Genomic DNA, 20,914 nt, shown 5'->3' with positions numbered 1-20,914 from the left:
CAGATTTATCAATAAAGTCCTTGTTACTTCACAATTACACATGCGCATTACCGTGTCATACTCGACTCTTTCAGAAACGACGTCATTTCCGATACCTATCACGAAGAAAACGGCATTTCCTTCGAATTCAAAGTATACCAGAATTTAAGGAAATGCAAGACTTCTATATAATTGATACATTGATGCTCACTTCGTTTATTGTTAGTGTTAACAATATTTTCTTATTAATCAATTCATTTGTTGAAACTGTATGTTATCCTTACTAAGAAGTAGCAAATAAGCGTAATTTTAAGGAATGAAAACACAAGAGCTATCATCTGGAAATACGGGCTTTGCGAAGGCTAATCATGGACGACACGGTCCGCTTCGATGGACCATTTGTTTTAAAGGAAGTCTCTTTTAAACGAAACCCGTTTTTATGCGGTAAGAGTCACCCATGATTAGTCTGTTCGGACTACGCAGGCTAAGAGTCACTCATGATTAGTCTGTACGGACTATACAGGCTAAGAGTCACCAATGATAAGTCTGTACGGACTACACAGGCTAAGAGTCACCCATGATAAGTCTGTACGGACTATACAGGCTAAGAGTCACTCATGATTAGTCTGTACGGACTATACAGGCTAAGAGTCACCCATGATTAGTCTGTACGGACTATACAGGCTAAGAGTCACTCATGATTAGTCTGTTCGGACTATACAGGCTAAGAGTAACCCATGATTAGTCTGTACGGACTATACAGGCTAAGAGTCACCCATGATTAGTCTGTACGGACTATACAGGCTAAGAGTCACCCATGATTAGTCTGTACGGACTATACAGGCTAAGAGTCACCCATGATTAGTCTGTACGGACTATACAGGCTAAGAGTCACCCATGATTAGTCTGTTCGGACTATACAGGCTAAGAGTCACCCATGATTAGTCTGTTCGGACTATACAGGCTAAGAGTCACCCATGATTAGTCTGTACGGACTATACAGGCTAAGAGTCACTCATGATTAGTCTGTACGGACTATACAGGCTAAGAGTCACCCATGATTAGTCTGTACGGACTATACAGGCTAAGAGTCACTCATGAGTAGTCTGTTCGGACTATACAGGCTAAGAGTCACCCATGATTAGTCTGTACGGACTATACAGGCTAAGAGTCACCCATGATTAGTCTGTACGGACTATACAGGCTAAGAGTCACCCATGATTAGTCTGTACGGACTATACAGGCTAAGAGTCACCCATGATTAGTCTGTACGGACTATACAGGCTAAGAGTCACCCATGATTAGTCTGTACGGACTATACAGGCTAAGAGTCACCCATGATTAGTCTGTACGGACTATACAGGCTAAGAGTCACTCATGATTAGTCTGTACGGACTATACAGGCTAAGAGTCATCCATGATTAGTCTGTACGGACTATACAGGCTAAGAGTAACTCATGATTAGTCTGTACGGACTATACAGGCTAAGAGTCACCCATGATTAGTCTGTACGGACTATACAGGCTAAGAGTCACTCATGATTAGTCTGTACGGACTATACAGGCTTAGAGTCACCCATGATTAGTCTGTACGGACTATACAGGCTAAGAGTCACCCATGATTAGTCTGTACGGACTATACAGGCTTAGAGTCACCCATGATTAGTCTGTACGGACTATACAGGCTAAGAGTCACCCATGATTAGTCTGTACGGACTATACAGGCTAAGAGTCACCCATGATTAGTCTGTACGGACTATACAGGCTAAGAGTCACCCATGATTAGTCTGTACGGACTATACAGGCTAAGAGTCACCCATGATTAGTCTGTACGGACTATACAGGCTAAGAGTCACCCATGATTAGTCTGTACGGACTATACAGGCTAAGAGTCACTCATGATTAGTCTGTTCGGACTATACAGGCTAAGAGTCACTCATGATTAGTCTGTTCGGACTATACAGGCTAAGAGTCACTCATGATTAGTCTGTTCGGACTATACAGGCTAAGAGTCACCCATGATTAGTCTGTACGGACTATACAGGCTAAGAGTCACCCATGATTAGTCTGTACGGACTTTACAGGCTAAGAGTCACCCATGATTAGTCTGTACGGACTATACAGGCTAAGAGTCACTCATGATTAGTCTGTTCGGACTATACAGGCTAAGAGTCACTCATGATTAGTCTGTACGGACTATACAGGCTAAGAGTCACCCATGATTAGTCTGTACGGACTATACAGGCTAAGAGTCACCCATGATTAGTCTGTACGGACTATACAGGCTAAGAGTCACCCATGATTAGTCTGTTCGGACTATACAGAGTCACCCATGATTAGTCTGTACGGACTATACAGGCTAAGAGTCACCCATGATTAGTCTGTACGGACTATACAGGCTAAGAGTCACCCATGATTAGTCTGTTCGGACTATACAGAGTCACTCATGATTAGTCTGTACGGACTATACAGAGTCACTCATGATTAGTCTGTTCGGACTATACAGGCTAATCTCGGACGACACTTTATGCACACACAATGTCTTATGTATGATACATTCAGTTCAGTTTTATCACAGGAAGGCTTTGATTTTAACGCAAAGAAATATAAAATGTCAATTCTGAAGATAAACTATGCTATCATTGTTAAGACTGTGTGCTTTGTACGTCAATATGTTTGATAAACCACATTGAATGCTGCATGCTGTGAAGTTGTGTGTTAAATGAAAAAAAATGACTACTTGCCTTCAATAGCGTACCACACGATTACACAATGGTTGTTCTTTTAAAATAAGCAGTATTATTAGTTGTGTTTGTGTTAGCAACTGTATATTTATTTTATTATTTCCATGTTTGGACTGGTATAAGTATAAGTTTGATGATTATTGCATTGTAGATTGTTGTGGTTGTGTTTGTAATGATGATGATGATTGATGTTTGTTGATTCAACTGACGAGTGATGGTATATACACCATGTACATTGACCGTGTACCACAAAGCAAAACATCATCATCATCAAATTTTGCTTAATGACATTTCATAAGAAAAACTAGTTCATATTGTTTAAAAAGACAACCAAAACAAATTCCCTTATAACGTACATAGTTAATAATTTTCCCAGTGTAAAAGTCGTGTTGTTGTTGTTGTTGTTTTTGGGGGGACTTGTCTGAAAATGTTTTCCTGGAGAGATATTCGAACATGAAATCGAATGCGTTGGAACAGGATGAGCAATTTGGATCAAAACATACAAAACAGCCGTACATCATGGGCTAAATACAATTATAATTCGACAGATTAAGTTGGTTACATATACATTTTCAACATATTTCGCATAAGTTTAGAAATCGGACAATGAAGTACGATTCAGTGAAGATTTGTTTTAACTTTAATGTACAGGAACAAACCTTGCAACCAAAGTTAAAATGTGAGGCCCTTTAAAAGTTGCAGCATGGTTGGGTGCATAGATGTGTTTTGACTGTGCGACTAGCAAATTGCCGCACGTAGCCCGACGGACGCCATACGATGCTCGTTATGATACACGAGCAATGCATCCGATGTCGGGCGCACGCCGAGCGATAACCGTTCGTTGATCGCCCGATCTTGTTTCGATCTCAACTCGATTCCTTCCCGGACTCGATGTCGGGTAATACAAACTGTGAAACAAACGGCTTCGACGTGTTCAGTCTTCCCGATGCCTGGTGATCGGACACATCGGCCGGCGACTATCTCTGACTGAGGCTTAAACCGCTGCATTCTCAACAACGATGACTTCTTGACGATGTTATAGATACTTTTGAATTATTGCAAACGAAATGGAGTAAATGTCAAGACGGTGGCGCTAAGAAAAGGATGTGACTTAAATACTCCTTTGTAGCGAATATAAAGTGGCTTGTTTTATGAAACGTATTCTTAATTGTTGTATTGTTATTTACAGGACATATATTAGGACATATATTTGGACATATATTTGTAAGTTAAATAACTACTTCCGTTCGTTTGTCAACTTTATAATTATTAGTCATGGTTTTGAGAATCCCCAAGTGTGTTATTTTCCAAATTATAGGGCCTCGATAACCGAATGATTAAATGTAAAATCAATGAGGGCAACGTTTGCAATGTATAACCACGTGCTGACCCTTACTCAAACATGTTGTTATTGCATACTTTTGAATAACATTCATACAACGAAAATACTTTAAATTTTATAAGAAGTAGAACAAGTCGTATACATTTTCTAATGTCCTTCAATCGGAACTAACGTCACATAACAAGTCTTTCAGAAACTAGAAAAGTGGCAAGGAATGTAGTGATCGCTAACAAAGGTGCGTTTGATGTATGTTAACCTGTTGGGCCTTGAGTTCCTTGCCATACCAATAGTACACATATGTTGATACTAAAGCTGCAGTTTCACGTTGTTTAAGTCCGTTTACCCGGCGAGTTTATTCTTCTTTATCGTAGTAAAATCAATTAACACGACCACGTTTTTATTTGTACTGTTTGTTATGTTTAATTGTACCTTAATTTAAATAACATCAACTCGAAATGTCACACTGGCACACGTCACATCCGGTTTCGTCCTTCTTGTACGTCAGAGGATTCCCGCAGTCCAACAGACACTCTAGTGGCCTGCAGCCGGGGGATAGAGTTGTCATGTTGCCACCTAGAGTCATGGCATAATTCGTAGAGATAGATATGATTTAAGTTTATGTTTACAATCTTGATGTTGTTCACTTAACTTGAACGCATGTTGGTTTGTTTGTTCGTTTCGGATCACATTTTGAACATTTTTCTCAAGCAATGAATATAATTTTTATATAAGCAAACGCTTGCAATACCAAAATACATAGATAATATTTAATTGCCTTTTGTATTTACGTATAACATGTCATGACAGCATACTCTGCCTAAAATCATATGTTGTATTTTTGTTAGGCATTTATAATCGCTATTTGGGTACAGTTGTTTTGGCGATTCGTGCGTTTTTGAAGAATTATTTAATTTTAACGCATTCTGAAGAAAAATCATAACATTTTAATACATCGCATACATCGAATTATAGGTTCAATAAAACAAACATAAGAATTTGTTTAATGAAATTCAATGACAAGGTGTATACATGTTTATCTTTTAAACTAGCTATTCACAAGTATTACTTGATCAATTAAATTGGCATGAAATGTAAACATATGTTGTTGAGTATCTTGAATGACGTACTTTCTGGTAATCTTCTGGTGATATGTTTTAAAAACCCATATATGTTTGTATCCAGTAGTTGCGATAACTTAGAAAAATAACGTAAAATATGTGATTCTAAAGCGAATTTAACCCATTACGCGTTGCGTTGACTGTTGACAGGCGGTTTATCAAGCTTTGGTCAAATTTCGTTATAGTTATTGTGATATTGTATGCACCGTACTGTATTCTAGAAACAATATGTCTCTGAAGTTTGGGATGTTCAAAAGAATTTCTCTTAAAATAATTATTGAGGATGTGCTTTAGTCAACTTAATTTTATTCTACCTGCACACAGACAGACAGAACAGAGGTTTGCGTCCACGTCAATGCAGCCCCGAATGTCAGGGCAATCGCTCGGGAATGGAGGACATGCTGGTCGGAAAAAAAGATCAAAATGTCATCTACTTTGCGTTGAAAATTCCATTCAACACCATCGTTCAGAAATTGAAATATATTTACCTTTTCATTTTAAATTCATTTTCATTTGACGGATAAACACGATACAGTCTGCTATAGACAAAGCTGATACTAAATATTTAAGTGTATTTAAGTAAATTTTGATTACACCACTGTAGGGTTAAACATAATACATAGAGGATATTTGTTGGATTCGATTGAATATCGATTTTATTTAACGAGTGATCTTACAAAACCATATTTGCACTAGTGGCGCAGCCACGAGTGAAAATATGTATTTGTTATGATCACGAGTTAAATAAAATCGAAATTCCATCGAATCCAACAAACCATCTTTTTATTTTATGCTTTTGTCACCGTTTATTTAAATTGTAAAAGAGTTTAACTAGATAATTTTGCTGGACTTATGACGTCATTTCGTTGCAAAAATGGACGTCATTTGACAGTAAAACAGTGAAATATTTCGATATTTTTCACTGTTATTTTTCACTGTTTTAAACAGTGAAATACCAGTTTTATTTCTCTGATATTTCTCTATAAACCACCGGAAAGCATAAATAAATGCATGAAATATGCGCATCGTCTAGTGTTGTCCAATATAAGTTTGTGCAGTTCGAACGGGCTAATCTTGAATGAACCTTTAAGCACACGGATTAAGTCCATACTACTCTATTTAACTGCTAGACTACTGGCAATGCATACCTGTACTAGAAGCAACCGTGGGCGCTGTTGCGGTAGTAGGCACAGTTGTTGTTAGAGTTGTTGTATGAGTCGTTGTTTTGTTGGCGGTTGTTGGAGATGTTGAAATTGAGGTTATACTGATCGCTGTTTGCGTTAGAGTAGCGGTGGTTGTCGTTATGTCTGTCGTGGTATGGACAGGGTTGGTGGTTGGTGTTGTTGTAACAACTGAAACGAAAATATACCATTTAAAGGGTATACTTGTGTGCCATCGTAGTATATCTGGACATAATTGTAACGATCCTATGATCACACAAAAATGGGAACTGTGGATGTGTAGAAGTTGTACATTTTCATTGAATACGAATGGATTGTAGCTGTTAATTTGCTATTTGTTTGACGATGTGTAAGTATAATTTTGAATTGGTTGAACATCTAATTGTTAGACTTTTGCGATTGGGTTGAGAGTATTTAAAAATAAATAGCTTTTGTAATGTTATTTTAATTATATGTGAATCTGCGTGTAGTGGATTGCGATGTATGCCTTTTACATGAAAACAACAAAGTAAACGTAGTTAATGAATGTGTCAGTTGTTGTTCCGAAAATTATAATGCGCCTCGTTTCGGAAACAAATGGCTCATCGTACTGTAGCCTGTGAAAACCGCAATTGCTAATTAAGCAAGACACTTTCCGCGCGTATAAAATGTTTCGTTTAAAGGTCTCTTCTTAACGAAAATCTAGATTAGGCGGAAAGTGTCGTCTTCTATTAACGTAGAAGGACTGCACAGGCTTATTTGGGTATGATACTTTTCGGACATGAATTAATATGTATTATAATATATAATATATATACTATAGAGTATAGATAAAGCTTACCCGATGCATCACATACGAAACAACCAAATCTGTCGATGTGGCATTCTGTCTTTAGGGTCGGCGAAACGGTCAGTGGGGGACAACCATTCATATTATTATAAGGTCGATTATGATCACCTGTTTGGTAAATACACACACATATAAGTAACTTTACAAACGTTTAATGGTCAAATATATGTATAAATAACATTAATTGAACTCCTTAAATATTTTAAGCGACCTATTAATGAATGTTACTACCAAGCAGTAATATACGAAATTGGAAATGTGTCAAACAAAACAATTAGTAAATGTTAAAAGCTTGGATCACCGTATTAGATATGTCTATGAAAAGCATTAAAAATTTTATTGTGCAAAAATGCTCATAACAGGGATTAACAATTCTGGTTAAGTAACATGTTATCACGGGTGATTGTTTTAATGTGTATTGCAAAACCCGATGCACTCTATGTTTTCCTATATATCCGTTCTGTTTCTTTTAATAAAATTGCTAACTTCTTTGATAGTCTTAGTATTTTAAGAACTATAGGTTAAGTTAAATTGCTTGTGTCCTGTTGTTCATTACAGTGCATTTGAGTCAAGTTCTTGTAAAGATGGGCTTAATTAATGCGAGAAGTGTCGAACCTATGGTTATATGCACATTTGATCTTTGGGCAACCATGTTATTTAACGGATCACATGACGACGATGTAAGAGAGTTTATCAGATGAATGTTATATTACCGCTTCCATATGAAGACGTCGTCTCACTAGATCCTGTAGTGAAGCCTGTACCCGTACTGGTTGAAGTGCCAATCGATCCTGAATAAGTGATTAACTTGAGAACATATTATTGATGATCAATTACTGATGTCATGCACCACGAACTTAGTTTTTTTAATTAAAATAATAACAATTATCATTTAACAGCCACGGTTCACAATTGTATAAGCCAATTAAGCGTTAAGAAAATATTTGCAGTATTTTAGTACTATATACATATGCAAGCAAATATTAAATATAATAAACATGTAATGGTTTTAAACTCATCTTCGGGAAAACAGAAACGAAATAGAAAACAACTATGCTCTATTTACTTTTAATCATCAAACACAAAAGTTGATAACCTAAAATTGACCTTGGCTCTGAGAAAACTGAACTTAATTCTCCATCCCAGATAAGCCTGTTCAGTTACACTGGCGGGCCAATGCATATAAATTCAAACGTTTGAATATGCACATATATATTGTTATCTTTAATTAACATTCGGAAAATTACTAGCTTTAATTTACCAAATGAACATGAAGCGGGACATTCATAACATCCGTTGTTGTATTGGGGGCATCTGCAGAATGGGTTGTAGTTTGAACAAAGCCTTCTTACAGGATTGGAATCTACCAATGAACAATAATGATATGCGATACAAGCGTGCAATTAACATTCGTGAACGAAGTCGTTTTGAAACATGTATTTCGGTTTCGCTATCACTCGTTCGATAATTGATTATGTTGTACGTATTTGCTGCCGAACGTGGTTTTCAATAAGAAAATAGAACCAGCTTAAGCAAACAAGTCCGCACAGCACAGGCTGACCATTGATTCTTTGATCTCATGGTATGTTTCTGTTGAAATAAGTCTATTTTTTCGAAGTTCCTTTTTAGGCGGACCGTGCCTTACCTGATTAGCCTGTGCAGACTGCACCCCATAATAGAGGACAATACTTAATGCAGATACATTATGACCCGTAGCCCCAGAGTGCGGCTCATTAATAAAAACATTAACCATGCAGTGTTAGATATTGATTTCATGTGATTATATTACACATGCGTTGTGGATGAAATAACATTAGATAGTTGTATTTAGAAAATATATATTTTACGACGCAAGTAATCAACATCGATGAGCGTTGCAATATTTTTATGATGAGTAAATACATTTTGCAATTATCTAAATTTATATAAAAAGTACGTCGCATCAATCTCCGAATTTTCTACATTTATTATACTTATTGTTGTATTTAACACGTTTCTGTTTTAAATGGTATTGATGTAGGCTGCCATTGAAAATAACGCCTTGCATGAGCTGAAGTTTGAACATTTAAATATATTCATGTAAGTTACAAAGTAAACTTAATTAATAAACTCACCCGTGATCCAAACACGCATTATATGGGCTAGTATTACGAAGGTTGTATATTTCATCGTGTGCGTCAATTATATCCAAATGATCTACTGCATATTTAGATTGACATAAAAACTTACTAAAGCGCCTTAACTTGTATATGTCAACTGTATAAAGTACAGATAATTCAAATATACAGCAGCTTTAATAGTTTGACGTTTTGACTGATATTTTTACTGTTTCAGTTTCAACTAGGCTAGATGCCATTCAATGACATGTGTCAACATGTGTTCGATTCCCTGTAAGATTGTACTTAAACTATAAGGTCATTCTGCTTTGGGATACGTATATAAATATTTTGACTTAAACTAACTCCCTGATCTTTTGATGAACCTTGTTTTAAGGTTAAAGGTGCAGCACGTTGGCGATAGCGTCACATATTGAAGACACCTTCATTGATTACACCGTTATTCTACTGGACTAGATGTCTGACTAGGCTTTCCATTTAATTTGTTTAAAAAATTCATAAAATATGTGAATGATAGAGTCCAAGCTTTTATTCATTTCATAAATAGGTTATAACAAACATATATTTCTCATGATAATGGTTTCGGCCGATTGACTATTAATATCTAGAACTTCAGATATCCGAACTTAGATTTATGTACCAATTTTTGAATGCAGTAGAACATATCCCCGTATCATATATATCTTTAATCGTGTCATATCTTAGTCTTCAGAGCTTATTGGGTTATGTCATCTCATCGTCTCTTTTGTTAACGTGCATGACATCGGCCAACGACCAGCTTTATCCGGTCGTCTCGGTTCTGGGCGAGTCTCTTCTTCTTCTTCCGACGTACTGTTCATCTGCTTGGCAACTTCAACAAAATCTTATCGCAAACTGGTTCTGGACCGCTCTGTATTCCTCTATCCTTCGGGTTTTGTGATGAAACATTGCCTTGTCGTATTCGAGATTGCAGGGTCAAAACGTTTATAGATTGGCAAGAAAAAAAGTAATACCGGACGAGCCTATGTCATTTATTAGCGGTGATAATACCTGTAATAGTTCAGTATTAATAACGTTTTGCGCTTGTTTGCTGGATCGGCTGCAATTTTGCTAAGAGTTTTTTTCTATATGGTCATGGAGCGTTTACTTTTCATGTTATCGTTGAAGCAATTGTGCAATTTATTGCATACATTACAATCCAATACGTTCAAAGATCAACTGTTTGACTCCGACCGCTATGTTATAAAGCTCTGGCTTACACTTGGTGGACTACCATCTTAAAAGTTCGGTCAACGTGTGGGTTTATAAACTTATGTAAGCTTGAAGCATATTCGTTACCCGATTTTCGCACATATCATTTAAACGTTAATTATTTTTTAAAGAAGGAAATGTTGAACGGAATTAGACGATACGTTTTAACTGTAAAATAACAGCTATAACAATGCATTACACTATTTAGTTTCTTGTCACTTATACATAAAGGTTAAATGCCCTGTTAGCACTCCAGTACTATGGATGAACTTAACAACCCGTACATTTTCTTATCAAGGCAGTCAGTAAGTTCAGCACCAAATTATTGCCTCAGTATAACTAACCACTAGATGATTTAATAACTATTGTCGTTAGAGTCAAACATGATGTATGATATTAAAAGCGGACACACGGTTTAACTCAATAGTTTAATACGTTTATACAATAACTTTATTTTAAGCTCCAAACATATCAAACATGACAATATAAGCAAACATTATCCAATAACACATCCCATACCAATCACAGTATATACATAACGGATGTTGCTACGATGTATACGGCAAAAAACATTATGGATAAAATATTAAAAAGCTCTGCAAAAGAAACAAACACAATATCCACATATTAAGCAAACTATAGAAACAAGACAATATTACAAAGCATATAAAGCAAACTCGAAAAACATGTTATGCATTTAACGTGTATAAATGACTTTTAACTGTATAGAATTCTGCACGTTCTGCTATTAAAAGAAACGGTTGCGATAAACAATTTAAATAGAATTGCGTGACATATTTGTATCCATACAAATAATTTTTTAGATCTGTCAAGTCGCTTCATTCAATGCAAACGTTATAAATGCTATGTTCCTTTTAATTCTCACACGAATTTGTATCATGTTTATTACCAAAAAAATCTGGAGTTTGAACCAGGTAAGTTTCAAACGTATCTGTAAACAATCTTTAATTATTGCATCTAGCGGATTCCCGTATATATGCTCGCCATTCGTTGAGAAATATGTTTATTGTTTCATACTTTTCAAGGTTCAATTCAGTCCTGGAAATGCCAATTTTTCATCATTCCGCATTTAACCAGATTTTGTGTATACGCTATATCAAGTAAAACTAAGTGCGTGTATTGGCATGTATGTTATAAAAAATGTTGCGTAAATAATATATATTAGTTTAAATCACATTGGATGAATTTATTTTGAATAATCTTTTGACTCACCTCAACCCTTTAAGTCATCTTACATCAACACAAATAAATTTAAAAAGTTGAACATATCCTTGTCGTTTAACTGAATTTTAATCCGTCGACATTTTGACTAGACAATTGTTTAATTAAACATTTAAGTAGGGGTGGAGGTCCACCGCGGGGGTCGGTCCTTAGCAGGTCCGTGGCAAGAAAACACATATATATTTTGATGCACATGGAAATTCATGTCCAAAGTTCATTTAAAGCAATCTTTAATGTTAATACCATTTGGGAAAGTGTATATATTTGGTTATTTGTTATTGGAGTCTTGAACATGTATTAAGTTTATTGATTTGATGCAAATGACACACTAGAACCAACACATTACTTACGTTACATTTAATGCGACTGCTAGGTTATAGAAATATATTTTATAAGAGCAACACACCTTTAATTTGGTTAATAACAACAACTTGTTAGGGACCCGTTGCATACAACTGCAACCTCGAATGAGGTGTACAATATCGGATCAATTGATTAGTGTAAGTCTGACGTACTTATGTGTTCCGTTGTTTGAGCAGCATTACCACCACTTTCAATCAGTTAACCAGAGCGATATGAAATAAGTGATTATATTCCTGACAAAAAAACGCGAACTATAATACATTTATATTATTCATGACAACTTCAGTGAAATCGAAACTGAAACGTGCATCAGGGTTATTTTCAGACTCATCGTTAGTAAGGCAATATGCCTAAACACAATCAATATACGGATCGCCTAGCCCAGCTTGAATTAGTATTACTACCGCTTGGTCTCCGTGGTCCAATTACTGTCCCGGTCACATGCATTTTATGGCAGACATTTTCCCCTCTGATAAAGTTAAGTTGTGGAACACTGGCGTTAGAATTAACACTGAACACACGTGTATGTAAATTGCGGTATGTGATGCGGGTTTATAATTGTCCCCACATTAAACAAAAACAACTCACGTCCGGCATGTGAGCCCATTTATGGTTTGTTCAAGTTTAATCGTGATGCAATTTGAAAAGATTTCTAATGGATCAGCCATATTGTTATTGTTCCTCCTTATTGTGTACGTTGTAGAAGAACATGTGGTAGTGAGTCTAGTATTTCTAAATCTGAATTTAGATATACATCTCTGTTATAATTATCGGCAGAGTCATAGAGAATAATAGGTTGGTGACGGGGATGGAGAATGGTTATCTGGCAAGTCGCAGGAGAATGGTTATCTGGCAAGTCGCAGGAATTTATCGGGTGAGACGAAGGCGAACACGATAAGATCCTCCGACGAGCCAGATAACCATTCTCCATCCCCGTCACCAACCTATTATTCTATTTATCCTGTCAGATTTTTCAGCATTCGTTGAAATGTTTCTCAAATATCTAGTTTTCGAGTATTTTGTGTTTAAATATTAAATATAGGAAAACCCACGCGAGAGCAAAAAACATTGTGAAGTCACGTCATGCAAAGCTCTAAGGCTAGCTTCCATCTTGTTAAACAACACAGAAATCGAGTTAATCGTTATTAACTCAATACACAAAGACGAAATTATGCTCTTAAAATAATAATCTTTAAACAAACAGTACTTAACATGTATTTGGTATTTTTTAATAGAAAAAAGTATAGTTTATTAATAGAAAATAGTTAAGGCATGCGCATGCGCGGAGAGCAACTGACGGATATTCGAGGTCACGTGGTCAACTAACCTAATATCTTTTGGGATAGTAGGTTACCTGGTTATCGGGCTGGTTTAAAGGCGTGTGACAGGATGAAACGAAATATTGACGAGGGCTAGGCCAATCATCTAGCATAATATGAAAATAATGAAATATAAATAAAGTGTGCAGTGTGTTAAAATTCCTTCTGGCCTGTTTTTCATTATCAATTATCATGATTGTTGTTTATTAAAAATACATTAGTGCAAAAAAAGATTAAAATCTTCAAGCAGTTAATAAATATTCATTATTTTTTTCATTATTCTTCTAGGTTCAATGCTAAGCCGGTAGCCCCAGATTCTTTGTGTTTGATATTTGTACTATTCTGTTCGTTTTATCTAGCTCGCTTGTTTATGTGTCAATCCGTTTGGTTATTGGAATAAAGGTTGTGGTGTGCTGTTATAGCTGTAGTTTCATGTAGTTGTCTTTTTACGTTGTAGACTGAATAAGTTGATGTCACCTGAACCAACGTAACAGCCCACGTCTATTGGAAAAGTCACCCGTTTCTTTAATAAACATAATTATAGCACAACAACTTCGGGTATAACTCGTGTAAAGTTGTTGATACATTAATTTCATTTACATAAAAATCATGTTTCAACCAGAAAAGTCACACTGGCACACTTCACACCCGTTTCCGTCTTTTTTGAACTTGGGTGGATTCCCACACTCCAATAAGCACTGTATCGGCTTACATCCGGTTGATCTAGTTGTCGTGTAGCCAGCTAAAAGCAAAGGCATAACATAATGTCACAATTTGCATAGATATATATAAACAATTGATATAATGCATGTTTATAAGAACATATCACTAACTTGACCATACATACTGGATATGCACGCATTAAGAACGATACCGTGAACTTCACTTCTCAGTTTAGGAATACACTTACTTTTGTCTAAATCGCTTGTATTCAATAAACTGCAAATATGTTTGCATGTGGTCATATTATCTCAAGGCTTTTAACATGTTATGTTCATATTAATCATTCCTTCACTGCGTACTGAAATTATATATACTTCACTTTGTGGTAACTTCGATGTTTGCCACATTTGACGAAGCATATGCTTTTCATGTATTGATATATGCAAACGTTTTAATAAACGTATTTTTAGTTCAATCCTGCACAAGCTTTTCAGAAACAAACATTTCAAACTTTCTCTAAATTGTATTTGATTTTTGAATGCAGAAGATACCCTTTACTAAAACAAATACAAGTTATCTAAGCTTTAAATTAGGAACTCAGAATGAGATTAAATCAACCCAATCTATAAAATATAACTAGAACAGCAATTGACAAACACAAATACCACCACAATGTCTCATTTCAAACTTGTGTAAACACGTGTATTAGTGAATAAATACCAAGCTTGAGTCTCTTGCGTCGTCAGATGATACAAAATGTTACGCGGTATTTTTTCGGAATTAAGAGTCTATGTACAAGGGAACATACATTTACATACGAATAAAGTGGCATACTCTATATGCCCAATCATGTTAAGCACTTAAAAAATACATATCTTCAAGGGTTCATAATACAATAATATATAATAATATACACAAAAAGACTGTTCTGCATTCTTACATATCATAATTCACAGTTTTTAAAAGGGGCTTGATGATACACATACAACTTGATACAAGTTTGCGACCCAAAGTACACATTTACACTAAAGTTACTATCCAAAGTTCAAAAGCACATAACTTTCAAAACACGTCAATAGATTAACGCAAAGAATGTCGTCCATTTTATAATTCTAGAAACAACATATATGTTTTGTTGATACGCAGAAACCTGATATACTAGAGTATACATGCGCGGCGTGTTATACCAGCGACGTACCGACCGAAAGGATGATTCGAATTCGTTACAAACGGCCACCGGAAAAACTTTGCGAAACCGAAATTTCGCAAACTTAAGTACCCTTTTTCTTGAAGGTTTGCTTATTTGTGATAAAGTATAAGATAAAAGTCTAACTTGTGATTAATAATTGGTTATTTTTGCTTGTTAAATGCGTTTTCTTCACTATGAACTTTATTTGCAAAGTTGGGGTTCCCATGGGATTTTTGTAATTTCCCATGGGATTTTTCATTATCCCATGGGAATTTTGGTTTCTCCCATGGGATTTTTCTCCAGCTTTTTTTATGGGAGAAAAAATCCCATGGGATTTTCAAAAACATAAAACACGTTCGTTTGTGCTTAGTTATCGATTTTAAGCATTGTTAAAGCATTTGTGCTTATTTTCGTTCAATTTACTTTGATAGAAAAAAAATCCCATTTTTTTATGGGAAAAAAAAATCCCATGGGATTTTTTTCTGATTTTTAGAGATTTATTCATGTAACCTTCAGAAACACTACCTTTTAACAAATGATGCGCATTTCTCGCGATTTCAACGCGTTATATCGTGTTTTAAAATAATAAAAAAATCCCATGGGATTTTTTTCCCATGGGATTTTTTTGTCCCATGGGATTTTTTTTCCCATGGGATTTTTTTTTCCAATGGGATTTTTTTTAAGGTATAAGTTTCTAAAAGCTATATAATAATAATAATTATAATAATAATAATAATAATAATAATAATAATAATAATAATAATAATAATAATAATAATAATAATAATCGTGCTCAATATGATGAATTTGTACTTTTAAGCGACTAACATTTTTATTCGAGCCGATCGTCGAGTCCGAATGGTGAGTATAAGAGCAATTTACCTGTACAAATAAATCTCAATTGTGAAGAGAACGCTACCGTACTATAAAATAATCTTGATAATAAGTCATATCATTTCTCGACAGAAAATGAAAACAGTATCCATATTGATGTCAGCAATGTCCCCTGCTATGATAAATATTGACAAAATGAAAAACCTTGACAATAATTCCGTGTCGAATACGCATAAGATTATAGCAATCAAATTCATATAAGCATTGATAAGATAATTTGCGAAAATGGGTCTTATGTCAAATACGGCAAGCGTAGCTCCATTCCATAATGTCCGGTATTAAGTCACGTCAAGTTTCGTGGTCGAATTATAGCATAATAATCATTTTCACATTACGCGATTCATATGAGTTTCCCTACATATATTGTGTTAAAATTTATGTTACACTAATGTGCGATGATGAAAAGGGGATTTCGGTAATTCTACATTCGCCCGCCTAGTACCGAAATCCCCATATTTACGCCTTAAAGGGTCAATAGGTCATCGGTATGAATGGTTTTTGACTTCACATGAATGTTAAGGTGCAACAAATTTGATATTAATTTTAATTATTAAGCACTCTTGACAGCATTAAGTTGCCTTTCAGTGGGGATTTCGGTAATTCTACACTAGAACTTAAACGCGCGCCGGTACCGAAATCCTGCTGTACAAACCTTCAAGTGTCAACAAAATTATTATAGTGTTTTTTTTCATTAGCAACCAGTGACATGTATTATCTCCCATTCGGTTACTTCTTTTGGAAAATAATTAGCGGGGATTTCGGTACTGCTACATTCGTACGCCCAGAGCCGAAATCACCCATGTTTACGCCAATCCCCCATATTACGCCTTAAAGGGTCTATATGTCATTATGTTTGGGTTTTGGCTTTGCATTAATGTTGATTTGTACACAATCATATTAGTGTTAATCATTTAAACACTCTTATCAGAATATTTTTTCCATTATTAAATAGTTTATTAATGTGAAAAATGTGTAAACGAATGTAAAAAAGGTAAAATGTACATTTAAAACATTGGTTACACAAAAGTATATGTAAATATAACATGACATAGTAATAATAAGTCTTCAGAAAGTATTTTCCAAACAAATCTGATGAAACAAATGATATCGTACTACCTTATTTACAATATGCTATACACTTTTGCAATTTAGTTTCAATGTTTAATCAAAGCATAAATCAGGATAATATGTTGCCTCTTAGCGGGGATTTCGGTAATTCTTAACAAGCACATAAACCCGCGCCGGTACCGAAATCCCCGCTGTACAAACCTTCAAGTGTAAAAAAATACTGATTTAGGTTTAAATAAAGGGAACAATAGTATTTTTGGCCACCAAAAAGCACTTCCGCGTCAACAAAACGATTGAAATTATGTCAGAAACCCAGCTTTTCATTGTATATATTGCAATACACCATCGGCCGCCGAGAGCGGAATACTGCGCTTGGCCGCTAAACAATGTGGATTGCATCAAATTAAATGTCAATTTTCGATTTTATTACAAAAATAAACACTGCCTTTTTATAAATATGTCAAGCACGTACACTTAACAAAAAAATCGATATATCTTTATGTAATGTAGAAAAGTAAAGCGCTTTATATATAACAATGTTTTATAATGTCTCTCTGGTTGAGAAAAAAAACTAAACAAAACCATGTAGAACATATATGTTTTCATAATTAAAAAAAATATTTAATGATGCACGTGATGTTTTATAATTGATATAAGTTCACGTGTCATTGAACGAGTTAAGGGAGAAATGCGAATTAAATTACACATAATTAAAAAATGATACTATACTGTCAGCTTGATTTATAAATTGTGTTCCATCGCGCCAATATATTCATTGTTCCATGAAATTGTGTATAAAAGCAAAACGATTGAAATTATGTCAGAAATCCTGCTTTTCACATGAAATGATCTTTAACACTTTTTTTATTCCAATCAGGTAATTAATAATAATAGGGGAAGTCTATACTGTGTATTAGAAACTTGTTGTGGTGATCCCTATCTTATCCGCTCAATACACATCCACCTGGCTACTGTACAGAAACAATTAGATTTACTTCCAAAATAACTGATTTCATTAATTGCTAACTTGTTGTCTACATTTTAAATTAACAACGATAATGGATCAACATCACCGTTGCACAATTATTAAGTTCACAGTAATCTGTACTTTAAATAGATAGCCTAATTAAAGACGGTGCTAATAAAGAACAAAGCGTGAATGTGGATATTAAGAAATTAGATCCTTTTTTGCATGCCACTGGCAGTATATCATTTTATCTTATATAAATAAGCCACATTTAAGACATGGATAAAATTAAAATAAGACACATTTGCATCTTTCATTTCTTGAAAAAAAAATAAGCACGCAGTCACATATAAATAAGATACATTGAAGACACAGAAAAAAATAAATAAGACACATTTGCATCTTTCACTAAATTTTCTTAAAAAACATGTGAAACTGAAGAAAAACATTTATTACTGACACATTATTCTAAAAGTCGACTGACAACTTAAGTTCAAAGAGGGATTTACAATTAAATAAGATCCATTTTCGCATGATGCTGGTTGTAGAGCAAGCAATACATTTCTTACTGACACATTATTCTAAAAGTCGACAGGCAACATAAATTCAAAGAGGGAACCACAATTAAATAAGATCAATTTTCGCATGATACCTGTTGTATAGCAAGTAGTCACATATTAATTACAGCTTGCATTAGTTGCAATAATTTTGTTAAGTGCGCGTGCTTCTGAACGTTGCGTTAAGCGAGAGTGTTGCCATTTTGTTAGTTTTATATTTTGGTATTATGTATGATTATTGCTTGTTTTGAATTTGAAATAAACGCTTTCTGGCAAATAAGCATCGTCTTAATTTTAATACAAATAATGAACATTTGACATACAAAATGTCCAATAACATACCGGCAATAACATTATATATATGTTAATTTCTGTGCATGTTTATACCGAAATTATAGCCGACATCGGCAGTTAGGGAAATTTAGTGACACACTTTAACACATCAAACATGCATGATAGTTCTTTTTTCATATGATATTCCCCTGGTTGCTTACCGGTGTATTGGTACAGTTGATAACCCCGCCGGGACTACAGTAGGGTGCTAATACACACGTGTATCGTGTTCAATACAATCGTCTTAATTTTAATGCAAATAATGAACATTTGACATACAAAATGTCCAATAACATATCGGCATTAACATTATATATATGTTAATTTCTTTGCATGTTTATACCGAGATTATAGCCGACATCGGCAGTTAGGGAAATTTTGTGACACACTTTAACAAAACAAACATGCATGATAGTTCTTTTTTCATATGATATTCCCCTGGTTGCTTACCGGTGTATTGGTGCAGTTGATAACCCCGCCGGGACTACAGTAGGGTGCTAATACACACGTGTATCGTGTTCAATACCCGATCCATGCTACAACGTGTAAGAACGGGAATTTCGGTAATTCTACCTTTTTAAGCTTGCGCACCTCTAATGGGCACATATCCAAATATAATTTAATTAATTATTTTCCTAATCAGCATCATTTCACTAAACTACATGCAAATTTGTAGGTAGCTTTCCATGCTTAAAAAAAATAAACCGATTTTTTCAAAACCACCCTCACGCTCGGCTTTTGTCCAGTTTATTTTCACCCCTGGGGTATATAAAAGTTCCATAATTCATTCAAATTTCCAAATGTGGGCATGCAGTTGGTGTGTACAGATGCAGTAAAGGTGTTTAAAGTTTAAACAAGATGAAATAAGTATTCTTTTACAGACATTTATTTTTTACAAATTTTAATCTATGGAATAGCGCCATGAAATGTAAGTGATTTCAGCCAAGTAAAAATTGGGTCGGTTAAAAACAAAGTGTCATAAAATTCAAAATAGTATCATTTAAGTTATATTTTAAATTAAGTTTTTATATAAACACTATATACAGCAAAAATACCAAAAAATAGACAGATTTACCGTTTACTTTTTGAAATAAAAATAAAAATGCAACATGCATCATTCGTATTTTCAGCAGTAAATTAATCAATTTAGCCATAACGTTGTTTTAATTTTAAAATTGAAGGATGTGCATACAATTGTCAACATATTTAACAAAAAACATAGCTTATGTGCTATATTAAATCAAATTACGTTAGAAAAGAAATAAAACGCGTCGCAAAAAGTATGCGATGTCGGCAGGAATCGAACCTGCGCGGGAAAATCCCAAAAGATTTCAATTTTATCGCCTTACCCACTCGGCCACGACAACTTTACATCTGTGTAACCTTAAATTAGATATATATAAGTAAACAGGTAAAAAGGCTCGCTCGATCTTTGAAGAAATCGCGAAATCGTATTTTTCAGATGATAATTGGATCAAAGTCAATATTTATAGTGAAAATAATGTAATCTAAATGAATAAGTTAAACATATATCAAAATTCGAAGTTTGAAAAAAATAAAATGCATCTCTCGGAAATAAGCGATCATTGAAGATCGCCAATGGCTTATGAAGTGAAAGGACAGTTGAAAGTTTCCATTTTGCACTTTAATGATTCTGATAATATGGTGACAAAGGCAGTAGTCCTATGCAGTATTGTGTTTGACCGGAGAGTAGCGTGATCTGTGTCGGTGTTGGGCGCTCTGAGGGCGCAATCCGGCTACATAGGTACATAGAAACCTC

The 20,914-nt window shown here is 34.8% G+C and overlaps 3 protein-coding genes across 8 annotated transcripts in view; 1 reads left to right on the top strand and 2 right to left on the bottom strand.

Annotated features, from left to right (window-relative positions):
• Window positions 1–4,938, top strand: part of LOC127867107 (dihydrofolate reductase-like) — a 235,249-nt gene extending 230,311 nt beyond the window's left edge. For 5 of the 6 annotated variants that reach the window (XM_052408128.1, XM_052408130.1, XM_052408127.1 and 2 more), the window contains exon 7: window positions 75–4,937. In XM_052408128.1, the coding sequence (XP_052264088.1) occupies window positions 75–171 (97 nt within the window). In that variant the 3' untranslated portion in view covers window positions 172–4,937. Of the gene's footprint in view, window positions 1–74 lie in introns of all 6 variants that reach the window. The other variant, XM_052408125.1, reaches the window with a different exon arrangement.
• Window positions 1–20,914, bottom strand: part of LOC127867092 (uncharacterized) — a 377,266-nt gene that overhangs the window by 196,698 nt on the left and 159,654 nt on the right. The window lies entirely within an intron of this gene.
• LOC127867100 (uncharacterized) lies at window positions 4,444–9,569 on the bottom strand. Its single transcript, XM_052408089.1, has 7 exons — window positions 9,307–9,569; window positions 8,454–8,555; window positions 7,906–7,983; window positions 7,184–7,300; window positions 6,331–6,534; window positions 5,497–5,583; window positions 4,444–4,637 (listed from the first exon to the last, which is right to left on the bottom strand). The coding sequence occupies exons 1-7, from the start codon at window positions 9,359–9,361 to the stop codon at window positions 4,510–4,512; spliced, it is 771 nt and encodes a 256-aa protein (XP_052264049.1). The 5' UTR covers window positions 9,362–9,569; the 3' UTR covers window positions 4,444–4,509.

The sequence above is a fragment of the Dreissena polymorpha genome, chromosome 2, assembly GCF_020536995.1.
Source record: "Dreissena polymorpha isolate Duluth1 chromosome 2, UMN_Dpol_1.0, whole genome shotgun sequence".
NCBI classification, from domain to species: domain Eukaryota; kingdom Metazoa; phylum Mollusca; class Bivalvia; order Myida; family Dreissenidae; genus Dreissena; species Dreissena polymorpha.
Note: the sequence above shows the minus strand (reverse complement) of the source record. Positions and strands in the feature narration are given on the sequence as shown.